The 23,936-nt window shown below is 41.1% G+C and overlaps 1 protein-coding gene across 6 annotated transcripts in view; it reads left to right on the top strand.

Moving 5' to 3' along the window:
- Positions 1–23,936, top strand: part of ORC3 (origin recognition complex subunit 3) — a 61,722-nt gene that overhangs the window by 16,103 nt on the left and 21,683 nt on the right. For 4 of the 6 annotated variants that reach the window (XM_089530773.1, XM_089530774.1, XM_089530776.1 and 1 more), the window contains 7 exons: positions 4,726–4,830; positions 5,232–5,386; positions 6,503–6,639; positions 8,463–8,622; positions 10,183–10,296; positions 13,989–14,122; positions 17,849–17,912. In XM_089530773.1, coding sequence (XP_089386899.1) covers positions 4,726–4,830; positions 5,232–5,386; positions 6,503–6,639; positions 8,463–8,622; positions 10,183–10,296; positions 13,989–14,122; positions 17,849–17,912 — 869 coding nt within the window. The remainder of the gene's footprint in view (positions 1–4,725; positions 4,831–5,231; positions 5,387–6,502; positions 6,640–8,462; positions 8,623–10,182; positions 10,297–13,988; positions 14,123–17,848; positions 17,913–23,936) is intronic. The other 2 variants (XM_089530775.1, XM_089530777.1) reach the window with 2 other exon arrangements.

Genomic DNA, 23,936 nt, shown 5'->3' with positions numbered 1-23,936 from the left:
AAAACTTCAGCTAGACAAATCGGATGGCATATCCTAATCTGCGTTGAGTCCTGGCATAGCTTTGTACATGCCACAACTGACTCTGCTTCTGAAGTAGGTTTAGCTGCCTTTTCTGAAGCCTCACTTTTAGGACCCTCTGATTTCTTCTTAAGTTTAGGTGACACTGAAGGTGATTTGAAATGGTGCATTGCTGAGCAATGACGCGGGCTACCGCATTCAGCACATTTTACTTCTATTTTGCAGTTTCTAGCAAAGTGAACCTTTGAACCACAGCATCGAAAGCAGACTTTTGCTTTAGCTGCTATCTCCAGCCTTTCGTTATAAGGCCTTTTTGAGAACTCTTTACAATCTGCAAGGCTATGTGGTTTATTATGAATGGGACATGGAATTTCTTTAGTCTCTTGTGTTTTATTCGACTTAAACTGAGTGACCTCAGTGGATTTAACTACAACTGTGGCCTTCCCCATTTCCTTGATAGGAATTTTGTCTTCCTTTACAGTCTTCTCTGAGCGCATGTTTTGGTAAAGGGTTGGGAACCCAGTCTGCGGGTCATTCCTTTCCTTTGCAGCTCTTGTCACAAAGTTCACAAGGTAACTGAAGGGTGGGTAGCATTGCATGTTGAGTTCCTTATAAGAAAACACCTCTCTTCCCCACCTCTCCTGGAGCTGAAAGGGTAGTTTTTGGAGCACCTGTCGCTGTGTGATGTATTGATCTAAACAGGCTAGACCAGGTAACTCTGGATTACATTTCGCAGACTGAAGTTCAACTAAAAGATCACTTAAGTCCCAAAGTTGACGGTAGTCCTTTGACTTGAGGATTGGGAACTTATAAAGCCGATTTAGTAACGATGCTTCTATTTCTGTTGATGCACCATATCGCTCTTCTAATCTATTCCACGCTGTCTGCAACGCCTTAACTGGATCTGACACGTAGGCCGCGTAGATTCTCTGGACCTGAAGGGATGAGTTGGGGCCCAACCATGCCATGAGTAAGGTGAGCTCCTCATCTGCTTGCAGTTTCAAATCTCTAATGGCTCTCTGAAAAATTACCTTCCATAAGATAAAGTCTTCAGGAAGGTCTGAGAATTTCTGGACTCCCTTGTCTCTAAGGTCCTTCCTGGGAGTTTTAAGCATGAATGGTGAACAAGACTCCATGAAGGTGGGAATCATCTCTGCAGGCTGGAATAAGTGTGGACTCCCTTTAGTTGGCAAATCAGCTTGACTGGCAGGCAAGTCCGTAGATTCTCTAGGCCTGTAAGTCTTGGGGGCTTCAGCAGCCGGGGCTTGCTGAAAGGCCACACTAGCATGGCTGGGAATTTGGCTCCCCGCCATGGGCTTCTGGTCTCCAAAGGGTTCATTGAGTGTCATATTTATAGGTAGACAGTCACGATGGATGATCTTTTCTTTGTAGACAGAATTTTCTGTAGGCTGAGGCCATGGAGCGGCAAGCAATTTTGTCTTGCTAGCATCTAAGTTAGGAGGTGACTTGACCACAGGGTCTTGTGGGGAGCTCTCATCCACAAGGAACAAGGTAGATATCCTGTCTCTAGGCTCCTGTGTAGGAGGCAACCTCACATTTTCTTCACTGAGATCATCCTGGAAGCTCTTGGCTAAAATCCTGGCCTTTATGGACAGTTTTGAAGCCTCCTTAGCCTTGAGAAGAAGTTTCTTTTCATTTTGAATAGCAAGTTTTTGCCTTTCCTGTTCTGCTTTGAGGGCAGCTTCTTGCTCTTCTAAATCAACCTCTTGATGAAAAAGGGTCAGTTCTTTACTGGCCATTGCTGCCTCTGCTTCGGCATGCAATATTTCAGCCTTTAATTTCATCCTTTCTATTTTGAATTGTTGGGCTACCATAGACGAACTCCAGCTAGCATGGGAGGAAGAACTGCCACTGCCGCTTTTACTGGAGCGGGAACTATGCCTGTGGGAAGAAGACCTGCTGGTGTGACAGGTTTTTGAGCTCTTTGTACTTTGAGGCTTCCCTGGGTATATTCCTCTGCTGGACTTAGCACTGCCGGCAGGGGACCTTTCGCTCTCATTATTAAGCTCTAAGCTCTGCAGCCGGAACTTGACTGTGTCCAAAACTGCACTATATTCTTTTTCTTTGTCCGCGACTTCTTCCAGGAACTGTTTTAGTCTGGATTCTGCATCGGGATTGTTCATGGTTTGAAGTGTTTGGATCCTTTTATTCACCACTTCTTTCCACTTTAGGAAACTGGATTGCTGGGCAAGCTCTCTTCTTTGCATGTCTTCTGAGTCGCAGACTGCTGACAGCAAAGACATGGCATGTTGCAAACTCTTCCAAGCTTTCAGTTCTTTCACGCTTAAGTGTCTTTCCTCTTTTAACAGCAGTTCTAAGGCCTTTTCAGTCGGGTGTCTGTCCCTAAGAGAACGAGTGTCGTGTATGTGTCCATGTGCCAGTTCTTCAGAAAGCCTATCCATTCTGGCTGGTCCTAGTTGCCAACGCAACAACTCAGCAAGGATGAAGAGGACAAACGGTGTAGTGCTGATTTTACTTACAGCCTGCTACTCCTCCGCTTTCCTACTTTCACCACTCTTATGCTACTTCAACGCAGCCAGACCTGGAGTCGGTTAAAGAGTCTTCTAGCTCCTTTCTTCAGGCTTGCAACGTGAACAAACATAAAACACACATTAATCTCTTCATAAAACTCTATCCATATACTTGAATGGAAAAAGTTCTCTCTAAAATGGCTGATGATAATGTGCTCAGAACTCTGCAAGAAGAAGTAGAACTAAAATGGCCTCCGACCATGTGCTCAAAACTCTGCAGGAAGAAATAGCTCCAAAATGGCCGCCCACCATGTGCTCAGGACTCTGCAAGAAGAAATGGCTCCAAAATGGCCGCCCACCATGTGCTCTGGACTCTGCAAGAAGAAATGGCTCCAAAATGGCCGCCAACCATGTGCTCTGGACTCTGCAAGAAGAAATGGCTCCAAAATGGCCGCCAACCTTTTCCCCTTTTATAACCACAGAGTCTTCTTCTCCTTCTATGCAAATCTTGGGATCTTGCTTCAATGCAGGGCCTTGCACTTGGACTCTCTTTGACAGGCCGGAAGCGGCAATGGCCGCCAGGACTTCTTACACTATGAAGACACACCCAACTAAAGGTGGTGGCAGGTTTGGGTGTGCAACGTCAGTACCCTGGTGAGAACAAACCGTGATACCCAAAAAGATCTGAAACTAGATGTAAAGTTCAAAAAGGGGGAAATTTAATTTAAAAGACAAAAATAAAAGGTCTTCTCCTCCCCAGCTCTAAACAAAAGATACTTTACAGTTCAGCTTTCTTCCAGACGACATCTTTCTGGGTCCGATGTAATTTGTTCTCCTTACTCAATGGAGCTGGTGCAGGGTCTTTCAGCTCCTAAATTCTTCTATTTTCTATGCTAATGGTAACTGATTTGGCTAAGTGGTGTAAGAAATGCCCTTTCCGGCTGTCTGGGCCTGCTTGCCACCAAAGGACAGCTCTCTGCTAGCTCTCAGAGAAACTGCTCCAACTAAAAACCTCTAGCTACAGCACAGCCTGCTGGGAAAGGGCAAACCAAACCTAGAAATGATGCAGGGGAAACCTACAGCTCCTCCCATAAACTAATACAAAGAACTTTTCTACACTAAAATAATCTATGGCCTGAACCAACACAAAGGAAAATGCAGGGGGAAATTCAAACAGTCCTGGCAGGACATCACACGCACGCTCCTGAGCCCTAGCATATCACAGTGGCTGCACCATGTCAGTGTCCCGTCCACACGGATGCCGCCATGATGATGTAAGCGATTTCCTGCATGGCAGGGGGTTGAACTGGATGGCCCTTGCGGTCTCTTCTAACTCTGTGATTCTGTGATTCTATGATGCACAGTGTATAGATATCGCTGTGCATTGCTTATGTCACGAGTGCACCAATGGCACATTCGTGACGTGCACACGCTGTCCTAAAAAGAACCTGGTTTTTCCAGGTTCTTTTTGGGGCAGAAAGACATCAGGCAGTTTGGCTGCTGCGGCGTCCTTTCGCAGGGAAATAGGCTATTGCCAGGCCGCCCTTTGGGAGCAATTTGTACCGGGCCAAAGTTTGGCTACCAGCCCTGCAAAATCGCAAAATCAGGACTCAGCAAATGCAAATGAGAAACCACCCAGGATCAGGGACTTTTGCAGCAGACAATGATTACCAATTCAAAGGCACTAATCCTCTTTTGCATATCCTCCCACTCTGAGGCCTGGCCATCAACAACAGAGCAATACACAGATTAACATGGGAATCACTCCTCCTTACCCAGGATCACACAGTGTGTGTATGTATGCGCGCGTGCGCACACACACACACACACACACACATCCTCTTCCAGGTCAGCATTCTCTGAAGATGCCAGCCACAGATGCTGGCGAAACGTCAGGAATAAACTCTTCTAGAACATGGCCACATAGCCCGAAAAACCCACAAAAAACTATGAAGACAACTGTCAATGCAAATGTGCATAACACACTTACGTGTAGACTATCCCTTAGACACAGGCTGTACAGTGTGAGTAATGCACAGTCCCTCAGCTATATGTATTAGGAATACATAGTCACAGTTTGCCACAGTCACCAGTCCCTGGTGAAAGATTTCAATGCTGCGTTATTTAGGTTTTTTAAAAGGCAACGAGGTTGGCAGCCCTTGATCAGATTCAGCATGAAGCTTATGTTATTTATTTTTCCTGATTCTTCTCTTAGGTGTGAATGTTACAGACCATGATCTGACATGTAAAAGACTTGCTGAAGTTCTTCAAGATGATGTTACTCCTTTTGTAGTGACACTGAGATCAAAGGAATGTCCAGGTAAAGATTGTTTATAGGTTTTTTTTTCAGTTGGTAAATTGCATCAATAACATAAGAAATGTTCCTCAAAATCAGCATAGTTAGGCACAGTCCTATTTGTCTTTAACTGGAGGTTCCATCGATTCGATATGGGAGCTTTCACATTGTGAGATAGTATTTTAAATAATGAAGTATAAACCAATTTTAAGCAAATTTGCTTAATTTGAACAGTTTTGACTGAACTATCTGGTTTATCTTCGTGCAAGCTTGTTTATTTAGTTCGCTTGAGGGGTTCCATGAGTAAAATTAAACAAGGCATAAAATCAGGTGAAATCTTTAAAAATACAGTTGGGGGTATTGTTCTTTCAGAGTAACATGCAAAAGTGTTTTATCTTTCTAAATATATGATTTGCATTTTCAAGGTATTAAAAACCTATTGCAGAAGCTGATGATTCAGCTGATGGGCTGCCCTATAGATATGGATTCATCTGAAGACGAAGGCTCTTCCAAGATTTCTCCAAACAGGATACGTTACTCTGTGTCATCTCTTACTGATTGGTATAGGAATATAACCAAGGTCAGCTTCATTTCCCCAATCTGTTTATCATACCTGTTTCCAAGACTCACTATGGTTTTTTTCTGTGTTTTGCCCCAGGTGGGTTGTCAGGATGCAAATAATAATAATAATAATAATAATAATAATAAATAATAATAATAATAATATGTTTTATTTATAAACCGCTATTCCGCAACGATCATAGCGATGTACAGTAAAAATTGTAATACAATACAAAATACAAGGTAACAGTTAAAGGGGGAGAAGTCTCGTCCTTCAGGCAGTCCCTGATGTTGCTGGGTCTGCCTGATCGCTCCCTCTGAGGCCAAGATGACAGTTGGGGAGGGAGGGGCCTCTTCCTTCAGGCAGTCCCTGATGTTGCTGGGTCTGCCTGATGGCTCCCTCTGAGGCCGAGATGACAGTTGAGGAGGGAGGGGCCTCTTCCTTCAGGCAGTCCCTGATGTTGCTGAGTCTGCCTGATCGCTCCCTCTGAGGCCGAGATGACAGTTGAGGAGGGAGGGGCGTCTTCCTTCAGGCAGTCCCCGATGTTGCTGGGTCTGCCTGATTGCTCCCTCTGAGGCCAAGATGACAGTTGAGGAGGGAGGGGCCTCTTCCTTCAGGCAGTCCCCGATGTTGCATAAGCATCCTGTGTTGGTATCCAGACATCTCTTTATTAGAGAACTATGCTCAGGTATGTCTGGGTACTTACATGAACATGCTATTTTTCAGCAAGGGTATGAAACTGTACCTTTGGTAGAGAAACGTTTTCTTGCCCTGCCCTTTGCCCCCCTCTTTAGGCTTCTCGTATATTTCTTTACAGAAATAGAAGAAATCATCTTTCTTCCTTCATGAGCCCAGCCATTTTCTGCTGCTGTAGATAGTTTTACTAGTTTTAAAAACAATTATTGAGCTTAATGGAAGATGTAGTCTCTGTTCCAGAAAGAGTTTTTGTTCTGTCTGCCCTGTATGTTATTTTTCATGTTTATATCCCATCTTTCTTCCATAATGCAATGCAATTCCTGTCCGATGCAGGCATTGATTCTTATTTATCTTTAGCAAAGTTCATTGTTTTGGAACAAAACATTAACTTCGCTCTTTTCCTGAATTATCTTTCAATGCATGTGCTATGAATTGAAGAAAGCAGATACTGAAACACCATGCAAAAAAAGAATATTTTCATCTAGTCATTGGGAATCTCCTCCAGTTGTGGTTATTTTCAAGGATATAGAAAGTTTCACATCCAAAGTACTGCAGGATTTCATAATTATCAGCAGGTAATATGAGAGGAGTTTCCAAAACAGCAATGCTCTGTTCCACTGTATTTTCTATAGGAAATGAATAGATAATCTTGATTTATATTAGCTTTTTTGCTGTTTTTATAAATTAAAAATACAGGTTAGAATTACTCTATTTTGCTCAAGAAACAAAATTATGGGCTGAGGTTACAGAAATGTATACAATTCCTACAGAAGCAGATTTACCACTTATGTTTAGGCATATTTTAGGCATAAGTCATTGAAGCTGCAATGGAATACATACTTGCTTGTAAATATATTTAACTTAACTTTGGGTAAATATAAATAGAAATGCAGCTCAGAGGCATTCAAAGAATTAAAAAAAAAAAAACCAGGGAAATTCTCCTGGATTTCTGAATAAGAAAATGGCTTGAGTTAAATTAGTTTACTGAAAAGTAGAAATAAAAAAATAGCAATCAGAAGTAGAAATTAGATAAAAGCAATAAACATACTCATAGACAAGAGAAGTTGCACAACACTTTAACATTGTTTTTGCTTTGTTTATACAGGATTTCTCAGTTAAGAGGCAGATGATCATCTAGTTTAGGTGTTTTGGGGGCTGTTCACACAGGTCAAAAGGCTTGCGTTCCCCCCAGCCTCACATTGTCCTGTTGGGACGATGCAGGCCAATACCCTTGGGCCAGGATCAAGCCTGATCCCAGGGTAAGAGTCCTTTAATGCAGGTCAAATTGACCTTCCATTTGCTGCAGAATTTCTTGGAAACTGCAGCAAACCGTGGTTGATCAAACTTCCCTGTGTGCCTCTTAACCTCCATTCATGGTTGCCACTAGTTAGCAGACTTGCGTCACACACAGTGATGGGAGTCTACTCATTAGTGGCAATGATGGATAGAGGTAAGGGGCACATGGTGGTACTTTGTACATGGCATTGGTACAGGCAGGCATGTAAGCCCATCCCGCACCAGCCCAGGGACTGATTCAGGTTGGCACCTGGGCCAGGAAATCATGAGCTGAGCCTCTGTTTTCCTGGCCTGTCTGCTCACTCCCTTTGTTGAAGTATTTGTGTGCATTATTTTGTATGTGGACAGAAGCTTCCCTAAAGAATAAAATATGTAATAATTCTGCACATTGGACTTTTACCTGGATTGTGCATACACCATTATTCTGCACAAATACAAAAATAGATACTGGCACAAAACTTAATGTGGCCATTGCTATACTAGCTGAAGTCCTTGGGTTGCTCATAAATTTCCAATAGCACTCCAAATTTCAATGCACTCCAAAGAATTTTACTCCTCCACACACTAGCTGAATCAGAATAAATTATACAAATAAGTAAACATATTGCCTGCCTTTGCATGATTTATTATACTAGTCAAAGCATACAACGTTCACTAATGCAGGTAATATTTAACTTTGTCTACACACAGCTTTACTTGCTATTTCTGTCCTATAAATCATTTTTAGTTATAACTTACACTCTTGTTTGAGGGGGAAAAACCCTCAAGATGTAAAAAAAAAAACTTCTTGCAATTCAGATATGCTAGTCAACTACAGCAGGTCTGTACAAGTTGTATCTGTTCAGCTGAACGCTGCTCTTTAGCAATATTAGTCTGGCCAACCAGGGACTTGGTAGAGCTCCTGTATCTGAGCTCTCTCTGAGGCTGCAGAGACTGAGCACTTGGCAGGACACAATATATCAGTATTGATAAATTATTAGTATTGATAATAAGTGCTGATAAATTATTTAAGCATAGAGGTATGGTGAAAGTGTATTGTCATCTGATCGTTATATATAACTTAATTTTTTTTCCTCCTGTGTTTTTCTCTCATGTGTCTAAGTCATTGCATACGTGAATTTCCACTGGTACTCATTTTTGGAATTGCCACTTCTCCAATGATCATCCATAAATTACTTCCTCATTCAGTTTCCTCTTTACTATGCATAGAGCTCTTCCAGTCTCTGTCTTGCAAAGAGCATTTGACTAAAGTAATTGACAAGGTAATTGCCTTTATTTAATTAGAAAGCAAAATACGTATTTTATGAAATGATGAAGTGGAAGTCAAACTTGCTACAATTATTTGTTATTGAAGAAGCAGTCTTTCTTAATATGCTGGAAGCATTTTGGGGCAGTGGAGGCACGCTGCTGAATACACAGTATATACAGTCATTTCAGTGAAAATCTGTATATGAGTTTGCTGGAGAATTATTATATAGGAAATGGCAATGCTTCTGATATTTAATGAATTACAATTACCTCCCTGTGGGATAAAATGCGTTTTAACATAGAACTAAAAGCAGTAAAGATGAATACTGTAATAGTACTAGTATGCAGTCATGTGCTGTAATTCAAATCATGTGACAAATGGAAAGAGGCATGGGGTTTTGATAAATGCAGTTTAACAGAGTGCTTAATTTGGCAAGACAGTTCAGTGCTTGCTTAACTCATTTATTCAGTTCCAGAGTGGGATTTGAAATTCTTGCTTTTGACTTAATTACAGTAGTTGTCTATTGTGAAAGCAGAATGAGGCAAACTGGATATTTAAGTAAATTACAATATTAAATTATATCTGTTTCTGTCTTAATAGCTATATAACAATTTGCTTTTGCTATACCTATTTATGGTTCTGCTGTCAAGGGAATACAGTTGGCCCTCTACATTTGCAGCTTTGACTTTTGTGGGTTTGATTATTCATGGATTTGATTAATGTATTCTATCTAGGAATCTTCAGGTCTTCCAGTGAAACTCTGTGGCCACATTTTACCAGATGTTGCACTGGAAGACCTAGAGATTTATAAGAGAACACTTCTGTAGGCATTTGTAGCTCCTCCAGCATAATTCTGTCATCAACCTCTGGCAGATATTGATCATAGAGTTGTGTTGGAGAACCCAGAGAATCCTAGAGAGGTGTTCTCATAGGTAAACAAATAGTGTTTTTTTTTTAATTTGCATTTTTCCATTTTCATGGTGGTCCTGTGCCCCTAACCCCAGTGAATGTGGATGGCTTACTGTACTTGCTAAATTGATTTGTCCACTACTGAATCCATATGCATTTTCAAAGATTCGGGAACATATTCTAGGACAGTGCTTCTCAGGCATTTTGATGTGGGGGACCAGCAATTATTCTCCAGTATGCCAGGTATTGGCATCATATTTGTGCCCACTGGCTACAATGGTTTCTTTCTTTCCTGGAAACTTACCAGGAACTGGCAGTGAATGCCTTGGAGACTAGCAGTGTTCTGGGAGAATTTGAGCACTTTGAGTTGCATTTCCTTTATGTGAGTTTTCAACCATTGGTCCTAGTGATGTTTTGGGCTTCAATTCCCAGAAGCCCTATCAAGCATGGTGAGTAGCCAAGATTCTGGGAGTGGAAGTCCAAAACATGGAAGTGCCCAAAACATACTGTGGGGAAGTATTGATGGGTGTCTGCTGTTTTTGAGATTCCAATTGAGAAAACCGCATAAGCTTTGGATTTCATTGACAACAATTTTAAAACAATTGTTATATATTCTTATCTCATAAAGAAATAATGTATTCATCTTTACTTTTCTCTGTTTCAGCTTCTTCTGACAAGTCAATTTCCCTTTAAACTTAGTGAGAAAGTTCTGCAAGTGCTAATAAACATATTTTTGTATCATGATTTTTCTGTTCAGAACTTCATTAAGGGATTTCAGGTAAGCAGAGATTAGAACTGCTGACTAACTTTGAAAGTTATTGTGGTGTTTAACTTTCCATTCTCACAATGAGGTAGTATGTCTGTTTCTTGATCATACCACTGCAGATTGGAGTTCATGTGGTTGAATACACCTGCAGACAAGGAAATTCTGTGCATGTAACAAAATGGACATGGAAGAAGAAAGATGAGTCAGAAGACTTTCCTCTGACATCTAATTGTCCATGTGCAGAGCATTTCCCCCCTATAGTCACTATTATAAGTCATCATCAGAAACTGCAAACAGCAACTGAGGTGGTAAACCTTGAAGTGGAATTTTGTGATCATCACTAGACTTGCCTTAATAGGCTAAACTTTGGGCAGCCACTGTGCTAGGAGGAAGAAGAGCCTTCTCTCTTTTACCCTCTATTTCCGGGAGGGTGGTAGACGAGTGCCCGCAGCTAACACTGTGGAAAGGCAGATGGTGGTCATTGATGCCATCAGCAATCTCTGCCTGCCCTGGAGTGATCCTCCACTCAGCTGCTCTGGACTGTACTTGCAGAGTGTTGGCTACAGCAGCCAAGAACCTCACCTTTGCCATGAGTCAGAAGACTCATATTTTGATTTGATTTCAGATGTCTTGATTTCAGTAAGGCCTTTGACAAAGTTCCCCATGATATTCTTGCAAACAAGCTTGTAAAATGTGGGCTAGACAAGGCAACTGTTACATGGATTTGTAATTGGTTGACTGGCTGAAGCCAAAGAGTGCTCAACAATGGCTCCTTTTCATCCTGGAGAGAAGTGACCAGTGGGGTCCCACAGGGCTCTGTCCTGAGCCCAGTGCTATTCAACATCTTTATCAATGACTTGGAGGACAAAATTGGGGGCATACTTATCAAATTTGCAGATGACACCAAATTAGGGGGAGTAGCTAATACCCCTGAGGACAGGATCAAGATTCAAAATGACCTGAACAGACTAGAAAACTGGGCCATAGCTAACAAAATGAAATTCAACACGGAGAAATGTAAGGTACTGCACTTAGGGCGAAAAAACGAAAAGCACAGATATAGGATGGAGGACACCTGGCTGAATGAAACTACGTGTGAAAGGGATCTAGGAGTCCATGTAGACCATAAGTTGAACATGAGTCAACAATGTGATGCGGCAGCTAACAAGGCCAATGCAATTTTAGGCTGCATCAATAGAAGTATAGTGTCTAGATCAAGGGAAGTCATAGTGCCACTATATTCTGCTCTGGTCAGGCCCCACCTGGAATATTGTGTCCAGTTCTGGGCACCACAATTCCAAAAGGACATTGAGAAACTGGAGTGTGTCCAAAGGAGAGTAACTAAAATGGTGAAAGGTCTGGAAACCATGCCCTACGAGGAACGACTTAGGGAGCTGGGGATGTTTAGCCTGGAGAAGAGAAGGTTAAGAGGTGATATGATAGCCCTGTTTAAATATTTGAAAGGATGTCAGATTGAGGAGGGAGCAAGCTTGTTTTCTGCTGCTCCAGAGACTAGGACCCGGAGCAATGGATGCAAACTGCAGGAAAAGAGATTCCACCTCAACATTAGGAAGAACTTCCTGACAGTAAGGGCTGTTCGACAGTGGAACACACTCCCTCGGAGTGTAGTGGAGTCTCCTTCCTTGGAGGTCTTCAAGCAGAGGCTGGATGGCCATCTGTCGGGGATGCTTTGATTGTGATTTCCTGCATGGCAGGGGGTTGGACTGGATGGCCCTTGTGGTCGCTTCCAACTCTACGATTCTATGATTCTATGATATTTTCATCAGTGTACCATAAAAACAAAAACTGTGACAGAAAAAGTTTATCTCCTCTTTTGGTATGTTAAAGCAGGTTAGCAAAGTATCTCATTGGCCATATTTTGCTACAGTAATTATATGCTTTGAACACTGATCGTAAATTTTGGCACAAAAAATAAGACATTTTTGGAATACCAAGAAAAATTGAAAAGTTATACAGGGAAAACATTTTAGTTGTGATTCATAATCACATGCTGTCTCTGGTACAGACAGAAGTGGGTGGTAAACAAATAACTTGAAATATGTGTAAAAGACATGAAGGGGAATCTTTACTCTCTCTAACTTGCTGACAGGAGTAATTGCATCATCAGAGAGGCACTAATTGATTTTTTCCCAAATGCAATGAGCAATACAAAACAAAGTGAAAAAGCATAAAAATGAAGCAAGTGGCTCTGGTTTTCTCTTGTGCAAGCAGGATGTCCCATTTATTTAAATGGAAACAGCAGATCATCACTGTGTATGTTTCTGCAGCTATTAAATCACTGAGGAAGCTGCTACAGGCATCACAGCTTTTTGCAAGTAATCAAGTTTTTGAACTTAGACCAGATTGTTCAGATCTAATTTCTGGTTTAACTGGGGATTAGGTATGAGTCTCACAGTCCTAAAATGAAAAAAAGGATTTGTTTGAGTAATATCACACTGGAGGTGGAATTAACAGGAAGTGTTTATGCAAAATGATAAATCTAGTAAACTGCTGAAGTAAAGTGCCTTTAGAACAGTCTTTCAACAGAATTAAAGAGAAGTTTGATGATATGTGTTTCTGTAGGATAATGTACAGTCTGCCCTTGGCTTACACGGGGGATCCGTTCCGGAACCCCCCCTCCCACGTAAGACAAATACCATGCATGCTCAAGTGAATGGGGCTTGTGCATGCGGTGGTGTGGCAGCACGGCAGTGCACGCGCGTGCCATGGGTGCGTGCCCCATGTATCCAAATGGGAAGCCCCACCCCTTGCGCCCCGTGCACTCCCGCACAACTTTCAGCATATGCTGAAAGCCGCGTATAGCGCATATGATGCGGGCACACTGTATATGTATTTTCAGTAACATTTCAGTATCTCTAAATATGCCACAGATTTTGATCTCTGTCTGCAGTAAATTATACAGTTGGCACTCCACATCCACGATTTAACCATCCACAGCTTCAAAAATATTTTAAAAAACTATTAATTCCAAAAAAGTAGATGTTGATTTATATAAGGGACACCATTACTGTCCCATTGTATTTAATAGGACTTCAGCATCCACAGATTTTGGTATCCATAGGGGGTCCTAGAACCAAACCCTATCAGATATCAAGGGCCCACTGTATTAGTAGACCTGTTTAATCAGTAATCCATTTTGTGGAACTTGTGGCATATTGGAAATGCAATTCATTATTAATTTAAGGATTGAATCAGAATACATAAGTTTTGAAAGTACTGTGGATCTCAGAATCATTATACATTATGACTACACCTTGAGTCTTCCTTAAGCCGCTCTGATAGCCTTGGCTGAAGAGTGGGGTATAAATAAATTATTATTGTTATTATTATTATTATTATTATTATTATTACTATATTATTTGGAAATCCAAAATCTGAAATACTACATAATCTAAAATTGTTCACCTGGGTGACTGAGATGGTGACACTTTTATTTTCTGATGGTTCAGTGTATACAAACTTTGTTTCACGCACAAAATTATTAAAAATACTGTTCATAAAATTACCTTCAGGTTATGTGAAGGTAACATGAAACATAAATGAATGTCATGTTTAGACTTGGGCCCCTTCTCCAACATACCACATTATATACATGCAAATATCCCCAAATCCAGTAAACTCCAAAATCAAAAACACTCCTGGTCCCAAACATTTTGCATAAGGCCTCTACTTTGTTTCTACAGCTGTGTCTTTTGGAGCATTTTTATTCCCAGTCACTCAGTGTGCTATGCTGTGATCTTCAGGAAGCTAAGAAGAGAGTTAATTTTTTATCACACAGTCAGTGTGAAAATATTCGAAGACTGCCATCTTTTAGAAGGTAAAAAATGAAAATATGCTGCTGTATAAAAACATGTCTTCAGTTGATAAAATTTGCATGTATATAACTATAGTCAACCCTCCGTTTTTGGGGGTATCCGTTCTGGGCCCACCCCCCACAAAAATGGAAACTTGCAGATATTCAAGCCCCATAGGGTTGAATGGGGGCACGTGCCCACGAACGGCTATGGGCGCACACTTCAGGCGCCCCCCCATTTTAACCCCGTCCGTTTGCTCCTTGCGCGTAAGCGAGGGTGGTGGATATGAAGTCTATGCAAACAGAGGGGCAACTGTACGTGTGAACCTGATAATTGTGCATGATATTATCTTAGGCTGGGAGTTTGCATGTGTACTGCATAGATCCAACTGTAGAACCTGACATCTTCTAGCCTAAAAATGGACGTATTTTATTCAGTCTCTCCCATGTCTGGGGGACACGTTGTATATACAACTTGAGGAATCTCTGCGCTAGTTGTTGTGCTGAAGAAGCAAGCTTCATTTTAATTTGAAAATTGATTTGCCTTTGTAACAGCATGTAATCAGAAGTGCTGTCGACACAAACATATAAATTCTGAAGAAATGGCAAGAGAAACAGAAAGGTGATAGGGGTTTGTTTAATAGTTAAAGATACCCTCGTGGGATACCCCAACCTTCTTGCTGAAGAAGTCTCCAATGGTCTGTTCTATTGCAATGCCTGACAGTAAAAAAAAACAAAAAACAGCTCCGGCAGTGGCTTTTTTGGTACTTCCCTTCCTTGGCAGACAGTGGCCGCTTCTCTGCTGCACCAGAAAAGCCTCAAAGGGCCACTGTAGTTCCTTTTTTCCATCCAGGCATTGCAAAAGGTCTCCAGAGAGAGTAGAGTGTTGGTGCTACTTCTGTGTTCTCTTCAGAGGGACAAAGATCCTACCTCTCTCTGCTGTACTTCTTTCACCACTGTACCTCTAGTACAGAAAGGCAGGTTTTTCTTTAATTTATTATATGTGTGTGATATTGCAATAAATCCAAGTAAAAGTCTCCCATCCATCCCACTGTTAAAACAGTAGGTACTTCAAAATAGGAAAATTAGCTTTTGCTCTCTACAAAATGAGTTGTGCAAAGAAAATGAGAGCTTCTTACACAGCATTATTCAAGCTAAAAGTGATTGAATATACAAAGGAAATTTATGGAAAGTTATAAAGTTATAGAAATTAATCACGGCTAGTTCTCTGGCACTATTTTCTTTTGCTTCATCTTTTAGAACCTTTGTTACACATCCCTAAGTTTTACCCTCGACTTATCTAAGAGTCATATCAAAATCCAAGATTTTGGCCCCCAAACCTGCCCTCGACTTATACATGAGGTCGACTTATACATCAGTATATACGGTATATCTGCCCATCAAATAGGCAGAAGGCATACATTGGTACCTTAGAGCAGTAAATGCTTTTCTAGCAGGGGCCAGAGTAAGATTATTAAGGTAATGATCTAACCCAAACAATGTCTTATACAATGGGTACCAAAAAGAAGAGTTCGGGAGTGCAAGAAGATCGGCCCATTTGGAAGCAAGATAAATTTTCTCTTGCTTGACTCTACGGGTGGCATAATTTGGAAGTGAGTCCACATTAATCTCATAGCTCTGTAATATTGTTCTAACTATCGATACCCAGGAGCTTGGAGAGTTAAGAGATATTTGTTCTAAAAAACATTTTTTGGGGAGCCTGGAATCACTCATGGATAACAACTTTAGCCAGTAGAAGGCAAGAGCAGTATGTGTACCAGCTTGAAGAGTAGTTTGGCCTGTTTCAGGGGTACACTTAGGGATTCCATTTGGAAAGAACACATATTACGTTTGTTTCCTGAATGGCCATCAGTAAGTAAATAAAGCAGATAATTAGATAATAAGTACAGTTGCTTGAGAGTGGGGAAATACTTCATAGCTGAAAGCGTTCTAGGTGTACCTGGTGGTAAGCAACGAAAAAGTGGGTTTAAGGGAAAGGGGGGGGGGCTGAGGACAATAAAAAGAGTAAGATGGGAAGGCCCTGGGGTCTCTGATACAGTGAATTCAAGTTAAAATGAGCTAGGCAAGATTTCATGCGTGGCCCTGTGATTTCAGTGTGAAACATTCAGAAAAAGGATCCAGAACAGTATTACAGTAGTCAGTAAGGTCCAAAACACACTGCAAAAATAATCCAGTTTGAGACTGCTTTAACTGCCCTGGCTCAGTGCTAGGGAATCCTGGGAATTGTAGTTTATTGTGGCACCAGAACTCTCTGACACAGAAGGCTAAATGTCTCACAAAACTGCAGTTCTCAGAATTGTCTAGCATTGAGCCAGGGCAGTTAAAGCAGTCTCAAATTGGATTATTTCTGCAGTGTGTTTTGGACCATAAGTGGTTTCATTTGTGGTCTTGTATCCTTTGTGCCAATGTATGTAGCAGTTTGAATGTTAGACTACATAGAGACCAGGGTTTGAATCTTCACTCAGCCTTGGGCAAGTTACAGCTTCAGAGGAAGGCAAGGTAAAAGCATCTTTGAACACATCTTGCCAAGAAAACCCTGTGATAGCTTCACTTTTAGGCTTGCCATAAATCAGAAATGACTTGAAGTCACACAACAAAATCTCTTAGTGTTACTAGTTAATGCAACCACATTTTTTTCAACCAGTGGATCATTAATCAGTGCTTTTGTTAAACAGACTTTCATTTACTGGTACTGTCCTGAGAATTATAAGTCACCTTCCCTTTCACAAAGAGATTCTAACCTAACCAACAACTCATTGTTTTCCATGCATGAACATACATGTTTACAAGAATATTGTGCAAACACATGCACTTGCCAATACAGTTTGAAAAGAAAATGTTCTTGTCTTTCAATGGTCAAGGGTAGACTTATGTACCTTCCCTATTGTAACTTGCCTCACCTTCTTCTGTTCCCCTTCATTCTTCATTATGAGCTTTCTGTCATTGCTATTAATCATCGTAGTCTTTCTGAAATCATCTTAGTTTGTTTAAAGCTCAGAAGAGGCTGGCTGCTGTTCTCTCTCTCAAACGCCACAGCAGTGGCAGTTGGGATGGAGGGAGGACCTCTCACCACCTGCTGGGACCAAGGCACAGTGGACCAACACCTAGTACATGAACTCGAGTTTCAAAATATTATCAAATACAGTCGGCCCTAGGTATCTGCCGGGGTTCCATTCCGGACCCAACTTGCTGATACCAAAATGGGCAGATGCTCAAGTTCCAACGACCCCAATGGCCGCACCGCCATTAGAAACAATGAGACTGAAGTCTTCTCTCCCCCCTCATCTACAAGGCTTCTGTCCCGGACTTGGCATCAGGGGCAGAGGCTGGAACCCCGTTGGCCAGAGGGAGCTGGTGCCAGGACCAAGGATCCCCCTGCCCCCAGGTCCAACACCTCAAGACCCTCATGCCAGCTCCGGCTCCCTCTCGCTGATGGGGCTCCAGCCTCTGCCCCCGAAGCCAAGCCTGGGGTAGAAGCCTAGGAGAGGGAGGGAGGAAAGGAAGAAGAGAGGGAAGGGGGGAAGGAGGACTTCTTTGTCCCCAATGTTTGTGCAGCTGTGTGCATGCACTGCATTGGGAATCATGTGGGCTTGCTGTTCGCGGATGCTCAAATCCGCAGATGGCAAGTCCGTGGATACTGAGGCCCCACTGTAATTTTCTGAAGCAAAATCTCTTTGAAAAGAATATTATACACATTTTGAAACTAGCCTTTTCCTTTCCTTTCTTTAGGTTTGTTGAAAGGCAGGTATCAAACCAGCAGACCGTACTGCTGACAGATGACAAAGGCTTAAAGGTAACTTTTAAAATTAGAACATCTAAAACAATACATCTTCCAGATAACTAATATTTCTATGTAAAGCAATATGATACTAAAAAGTACATTATTTTGCATTTTACATTCAATAATTTCAGCCTAAACTATGCAAGATTCCTGTATATACTCATATATAAGTCTAGAAATTTTAGTCAAAAAATTGTCCCCCAAAAACCTGAGTCAATTTATCCACAGGTCAGTGTAAGTACTGTACTTTAACTCTTATTTTAAGAAAATGAACGATCCCTTGGTGAAAGGCAAACATGTAATCCGTCCAGGAATCACTGACCCCTCTCTACTTTCTCATCCATCCATCCTTTATTTTGAGCACAAACAGTTACACCTACTGGAATACTGTAAGTTACTTGGCATTGTTTTCCTTTGCTCCATCCTTTAGATCACTGGTCCCAAACTATGCCCTTTAAGAGATTTTGGACTTCAGCTCCCAGAAGCCTCAACCATGTTGACCAGTAGTCTGGGATTCTGGGAACTGAAGTCCAAAATCCCTTAAAGAGCACAGTTTGGGGATCCCTGCTGTAGATCCTTTGTTACATGCCCCTGTGTTTTACCCTCATCCAAATAATTTTGACCCAAAAACATGCCCTCGACTTATACATGAGGTTAATTTATAGTTGAGTATATACGATACCTGCATTCCACTATTTTAAAGCTCAAATAATAACATTCTGACTTGGTTTGTATTAGTTTATAGCTATATGGAATCCTGCATATCTGACCCAGTCTTTTTTGCAGTTGGATTTACTTGCCCATAAGCACATTCTCTTTGTGTATCTTACCATAAAATTTCAAGCTCAATTATTAATATGAATTACTGTGCAGGAGCAAAATCCCTGGCTAGTTTGACATAAACAGGAAAAAAAAATTACAGTCATCCTCCCCTATCCATGGATTTTTTTATCCATGAATTCAAGTATACACAGCTTGAAACTATTCCAAAAATATATAAATTACAAATAGCAAACCTTGATTTTGCCATTTCATATAAAAGACAGAATTTTACTATGCCTTTGCATATAATACAATTTGAGCATTTACAGATTTGGCTATCCACAGGGGTCCTGGAACCAAACCCCAGTGGATACCAAGGGCCCACTGTATTGTTTATTGTTTTCAAGCCAGTTTCAACTTACAGTGTAGCTATGAATGAGAGATCTCCAAGACAACCTCTCCTCAGTAACTGCTTAGGTCTTATAAACTTCGGGCTCTGGCTTTTTTCATTAAGTCTGCCCACCTGTGGTATTTCCATCTTTTCCTACAACCTCCCATTACCAGTTCTAATGACTCATGTTGTCTCATGATGTGGCCAGTATATTACTGTAGTCATTTTGGCAGTCCATGGTATCTGTAAAACTGTCCTCAGATGAGTCGATTTCTCTTCTTGTCAGCTTTCTTCACTATCTAGCTTTCACAACCATACATAGAAATGAGAAATATTATGGTATGGATAATCTTGACCTCGTTATTCAAATTATATATCTTTGGACTTGAGGATCTTATCTTGATCTGGCCTCTCAGCTCCAGGGATTTTTTGGATGAAATGGATTATTCAGGCCTGGTTAAGGGACAGAAACAGCTTTGATGGCCTTGGTGGATGACAGGAGGAATGTGACTCTGTTGGTTCTGCCGGATCTCTGAGCAGTTTTCAGTATCATTGATCATGGTATCCTGAGCTGTCTCACTGGGATGGGAATTGGAGGCATTACTTTACAGTGGCTCCATTTGTTGTTGATGGGCAAACACAGAAGCTGGTGCTGGCAGAGTCCTGCATATTGTAAATAGCATGGGGGACATGAAACAGCTAAAAGAGGTTGTCTGGAATTTTGTCATGCAGTGCTATCAATAGGCAGATGACACCCAGCTGTACTACTTTCCATCTCAATCTAAGCATGCTGGTGCTTGTCATCAGTAATGGTGATGAGAGCAAACAAATTGAAACGTAATCCAGACAAGGCAGAAGTGCTCCTGGTCATTTGAAAGACAAGGCAGAGAGTGGGGATTCAGTCTGTGTTAAATGAAGTTAAAATCCTAGAATCATAGAGTTGGAAAAGACCACAAGGGCCATCCAGTCCAAACCCATTCTGCCATGCAGGAACTCACAATCAAAGCATCCCCGACAGATGGCCATCCAGCCTCTGTTTAAAGACCTCCAAGGAAGGAGACTCTACTACACTCCGAGGAAGGAGTCTGTTCCACTGTCGAATAGCCCTTACTGTCAGGAAGTTCCTCCTAATGTGGAGGTGGAATCTCTTTTCCTGTAGCTTGCATTCATTGTTTCAGGTCCTAGTCTCTGGAGCAGCAGAAAACAAGCAGGGAATGTTCTGTACAGAAGGAGGATAGGTCGGGTTGGGTCTAGTTGGCCTCCTTTCCTCAACCAGGGCTGGAATTCACAGTTAAGTACAGAATGTCCGTATATAAAAGACTGACACCCCACCACCACCTGACCTGATAGTTTTAGTGTGGTATAGACATTGGGATGGTAGACACAGGCTGGAGTGACCAGGACTCATATATCTGTGAAGTTCTCTTTGGACATGTACTACTAGTCAGCCTAAATTGCTTCAAAGACTTGTTTCAAGGATAAAAATAGTGATGTTGGGCCATGTTCATTCCCAGAGAGAGCACACACACCTTAGTTCTAATCCTAGTATACATATTTCTGGGAAGTTAACCAACTTCAATCAATCTATTAGCAGTGAAAATATTATTGTAGCTGTGGCTTAAAAGGGGAATAGTAGTAAGCATACTCGAAAAATACACAAGATAAATTAACCTCCTTTCTTTATTTTAAAAATACATATTCAGAGGCTCCCTCAGGATCTGCCACTTTAAAACACATACAACAAAAGAAATCTCCAATAAGATACTATCAGAGTTTCCTTTGAGGAAAAGGAAGAATGGTTTAGAATTAGAGAATTAGGGGACATGTGTAAAATCAGGAATGGTTGAATTGAATTTGTGCTCTATATTCTCTTATTTTGGGCTGCCTCACCTGCTACAAAAAATTAATACCTTATATGTGTACTTGAAAACTTAAAAAGGGGAGAGCATTGTTTTCTTGAGACATTGTCCAGGCAAAGTATTCTATGTCATGATAATTCTGAACCATGGGGTTTTTTATTTAAAAATATGGTTTACAGTGGAGAAGTACATATCTTGCTATGGAAATGTGTTTGGTGCTTCAATGCCAAGTTTGAGACAAAAGTGGATAGGAAGACAAGAAAAAAAAATCAAGAGACACAACCAGTGTTAGACACAATCTCTATCAGGTTGTCATAATTCTGCATTTAAGCTTATGAAAGCAGCCTCTGTGTATGGTGCACAAAATAAATTAAATCTTCCTTATGTTATTTATTTAATAAAAATATTTCTGTTTTCCTTGTCTGGCAAGAATTGTATCTCAAAGCAATTAATATGGTACAGAATTTGAAAACAAATCAGTAAACAATTAATCAACAATTATGCAATAGCAATAGAGTATAGACTGTTGTTTTTCTGCTAGACTGATAAAGAGAATCTAAGGCCCGTTATAAACGGGCACCCTAGGACAGACTCAGTCCGTGCTAGGGTTAGAAAGGGGCGTCTCTTCCAGACGCCCCTAACCCTACCACGGACTGAGTCCGTAACAAATGGCGACGACCGTTCCACACGGCCGCCGCCAACTTGACATAACGGACGCTCTGCGTCCACACGTCGCGCCCCGGAAATGACGCCGTGAGTGCGCGACTAGCGCCTCGCGGTGTCTGTTCCGGGGAGCAAGAAGGAGAGTGATTTTCACGCTCCTTCTTTGCTGCGTCCGGGAACCGCGCCGTTTGGCTGCTGCGGTTCCCGGATGCAGCAACCGCCGGCAGCAGCAGACCACCGCATTTCGGCGGTTTGTAACCCGCCTAAGTTTGCTTACTCATGTGAACAACAGTCCATGAATGTGCCCTTTCTGTTCACCTCATGTACAACAATTCATTACTTCCTCTTTAGCACCAGCTGTGATTTTCTGATTCAGCTATAAAGGAGATTTTGGTTAACTTAATGGAGAGGTATCACTGAAATGCAACAAGTATATGGAGGAAAGATAAAAGTGCAAGACATACCAGTAGTTTGTTGTCATGTGTAAACCAGTCCACTCACTGAGTAGACTTGCCTCTGGTAAGCTTTCTTATGATCCTTGCAGCCAGCCCAACACAGTACCTATTTACTGAGAAGTAACAACTGAATTTAGTAAGATTTACCCTCAGTTATAGAACTTCAGTTTTAGATTCTTACTTATGTGATCGGCAAAATTGTGAATGTTAGCAAAGCAGATGGTGGTACTGAAAGAGACATGAATTCCTGGCTGCTGGAAGTAAAGAAAGCTTTCTAGGTAAAAAAAACTATCAAGCCAAACAGAAGACACCGCTCCCCCAACAGACACAAGTAATGCAGAATGTTTCTTAAAAGACTTAAATCTGATATGCATTAAAATGCTGCTCTGCTATCTTAGAAGTGAAGGATTATTTCTGAAAGATCAGCCTCCTCCTCTTTCTAAGTCTGTGGAGATTTGAGTTTATCTTGAACTGCTAGAAATCGTTCATCCATAGAAAGATAAAGTAGAAAACAACAGCAGTAAAAGCACCAATAATTCAATGTTACATTTTTCTAACTTAGAAAAGGATTTCATAAAGCTGAATTAAATCTCCCTTCTTTGGGAATTGACATATTTTATTTCAAAGTTATAACCATGTTTGAGGTTAATGGAAAATCCTGTCAAAACAGCCCAATGCCATCAAACAAAAGAACATAGTAAAAATTATCTGTCATATGTACCCACAAAATTTAGGGGAAATGTCATACAAATGGATTTTTGCCTTAAATCTGAAAAGCTCTGAAGATCTTGCAAAATGAAATATGTGCAATGGGAGGATATAACCTCAGATTAGATAGTCCTGCTAGACAAGGACAAATGGGCTATCTCTTTAGAAGACTAGCCTCTTCAACTGAGAATTGCAAGCATTATTCCAGAGGTTTTGTTATTTTGTGGCACTAGGTTTTCTGGCTCATACAAAAGATATATGTACAAGGAGAAATATTATAAGAGCTTGAAAAGTCACATATTTTTAATTTTATCTTTATAGAAAGCATGGAGAAAAAAATGCAGCTTCCAGTCTGTCAGGTGTCAGGAGATAAAGTTTAGCTTCAAATCCATGAGCATCACATATGCCGTAGCTTGTTTAGGTAAAGGTAACAGTAGTCCCTTGACATGAATATCTTAACCACCTGTAGGGGGTGGTACTCATCTCCATTTCTAAGACAAAGAGTCAGCATTGTCCCAAGGACTGCTTTGGCGGACATGTGGCCATCATGACTCCACCAAACACTGTTACCTTCCCACTGAGAAGTTGCACCTATTTTTCTACTTACATTTGCATACTTTCGAACTAAAAAGTTGGCAGAAGCTGGGACTAGTGACAGGAGCTCACCCCACCATGCCACACCCGGGCACCAGCATCTTAACCACTTGAGCCACTGCATCAAGTTAAACTAAAGTTATCTTGAAAACAAATGAGGTTAACTGTGTGCTATGTGCTATATTTAAGAGATTTATACCTTGCCAATAGCATGAATTACCTGTGCTACATTTGAAGAAGTGGGTTTATATCCACCAAAGCTCAAGCTAAAATAAAAACCAGTTGGTCTTCAAGGTGCTGGCCACATTATTTCGTTCTCTCTCTCTCTCTCTCCCCCCCCCCCTTCTTTTTATGGTATAAAAGAAGATCTTATTGGTAAATAATGGTTTGAGTGGGTGTTTCATAATAATGAAAAGTTTTGTGCTTTATTTAATGTAGAGGCCCTTGATCCACGAAGAACACATTCTTGATATTTGGTATGCTTCCAGTAACATATATTGTTTCAAGCCTGGAGCTGTAAAGAAGGAAATTTCATATGTTTGCCTAAACATCTACAGAAAAGGAGCTCTCAAAAGCAGAAGCAGCTAAAGAGAGATCACTCTTG

This window comes from Sceloporus occidentalis, unplaced genomic scaffold (assembly GCF_023333645.1).
Source record: "Sceloporus occidentalis isolate IW3139 unplaced genomic scaffold, rSceOcc1.0.p SCAF_6, whole genome shotgun sequence".
Classification (NCBI taxonomy): Eukaryota; Metazoa; Chordata; class Lepidosauria; order Squamata; family Phrynosomatidae; genus Sceloporus; species Sceloporus occidentalis.
Note: the sequence above shows the minus strand (reverse complement) of the source record. Positions and strands in the feature narration are given on the sequence as shown.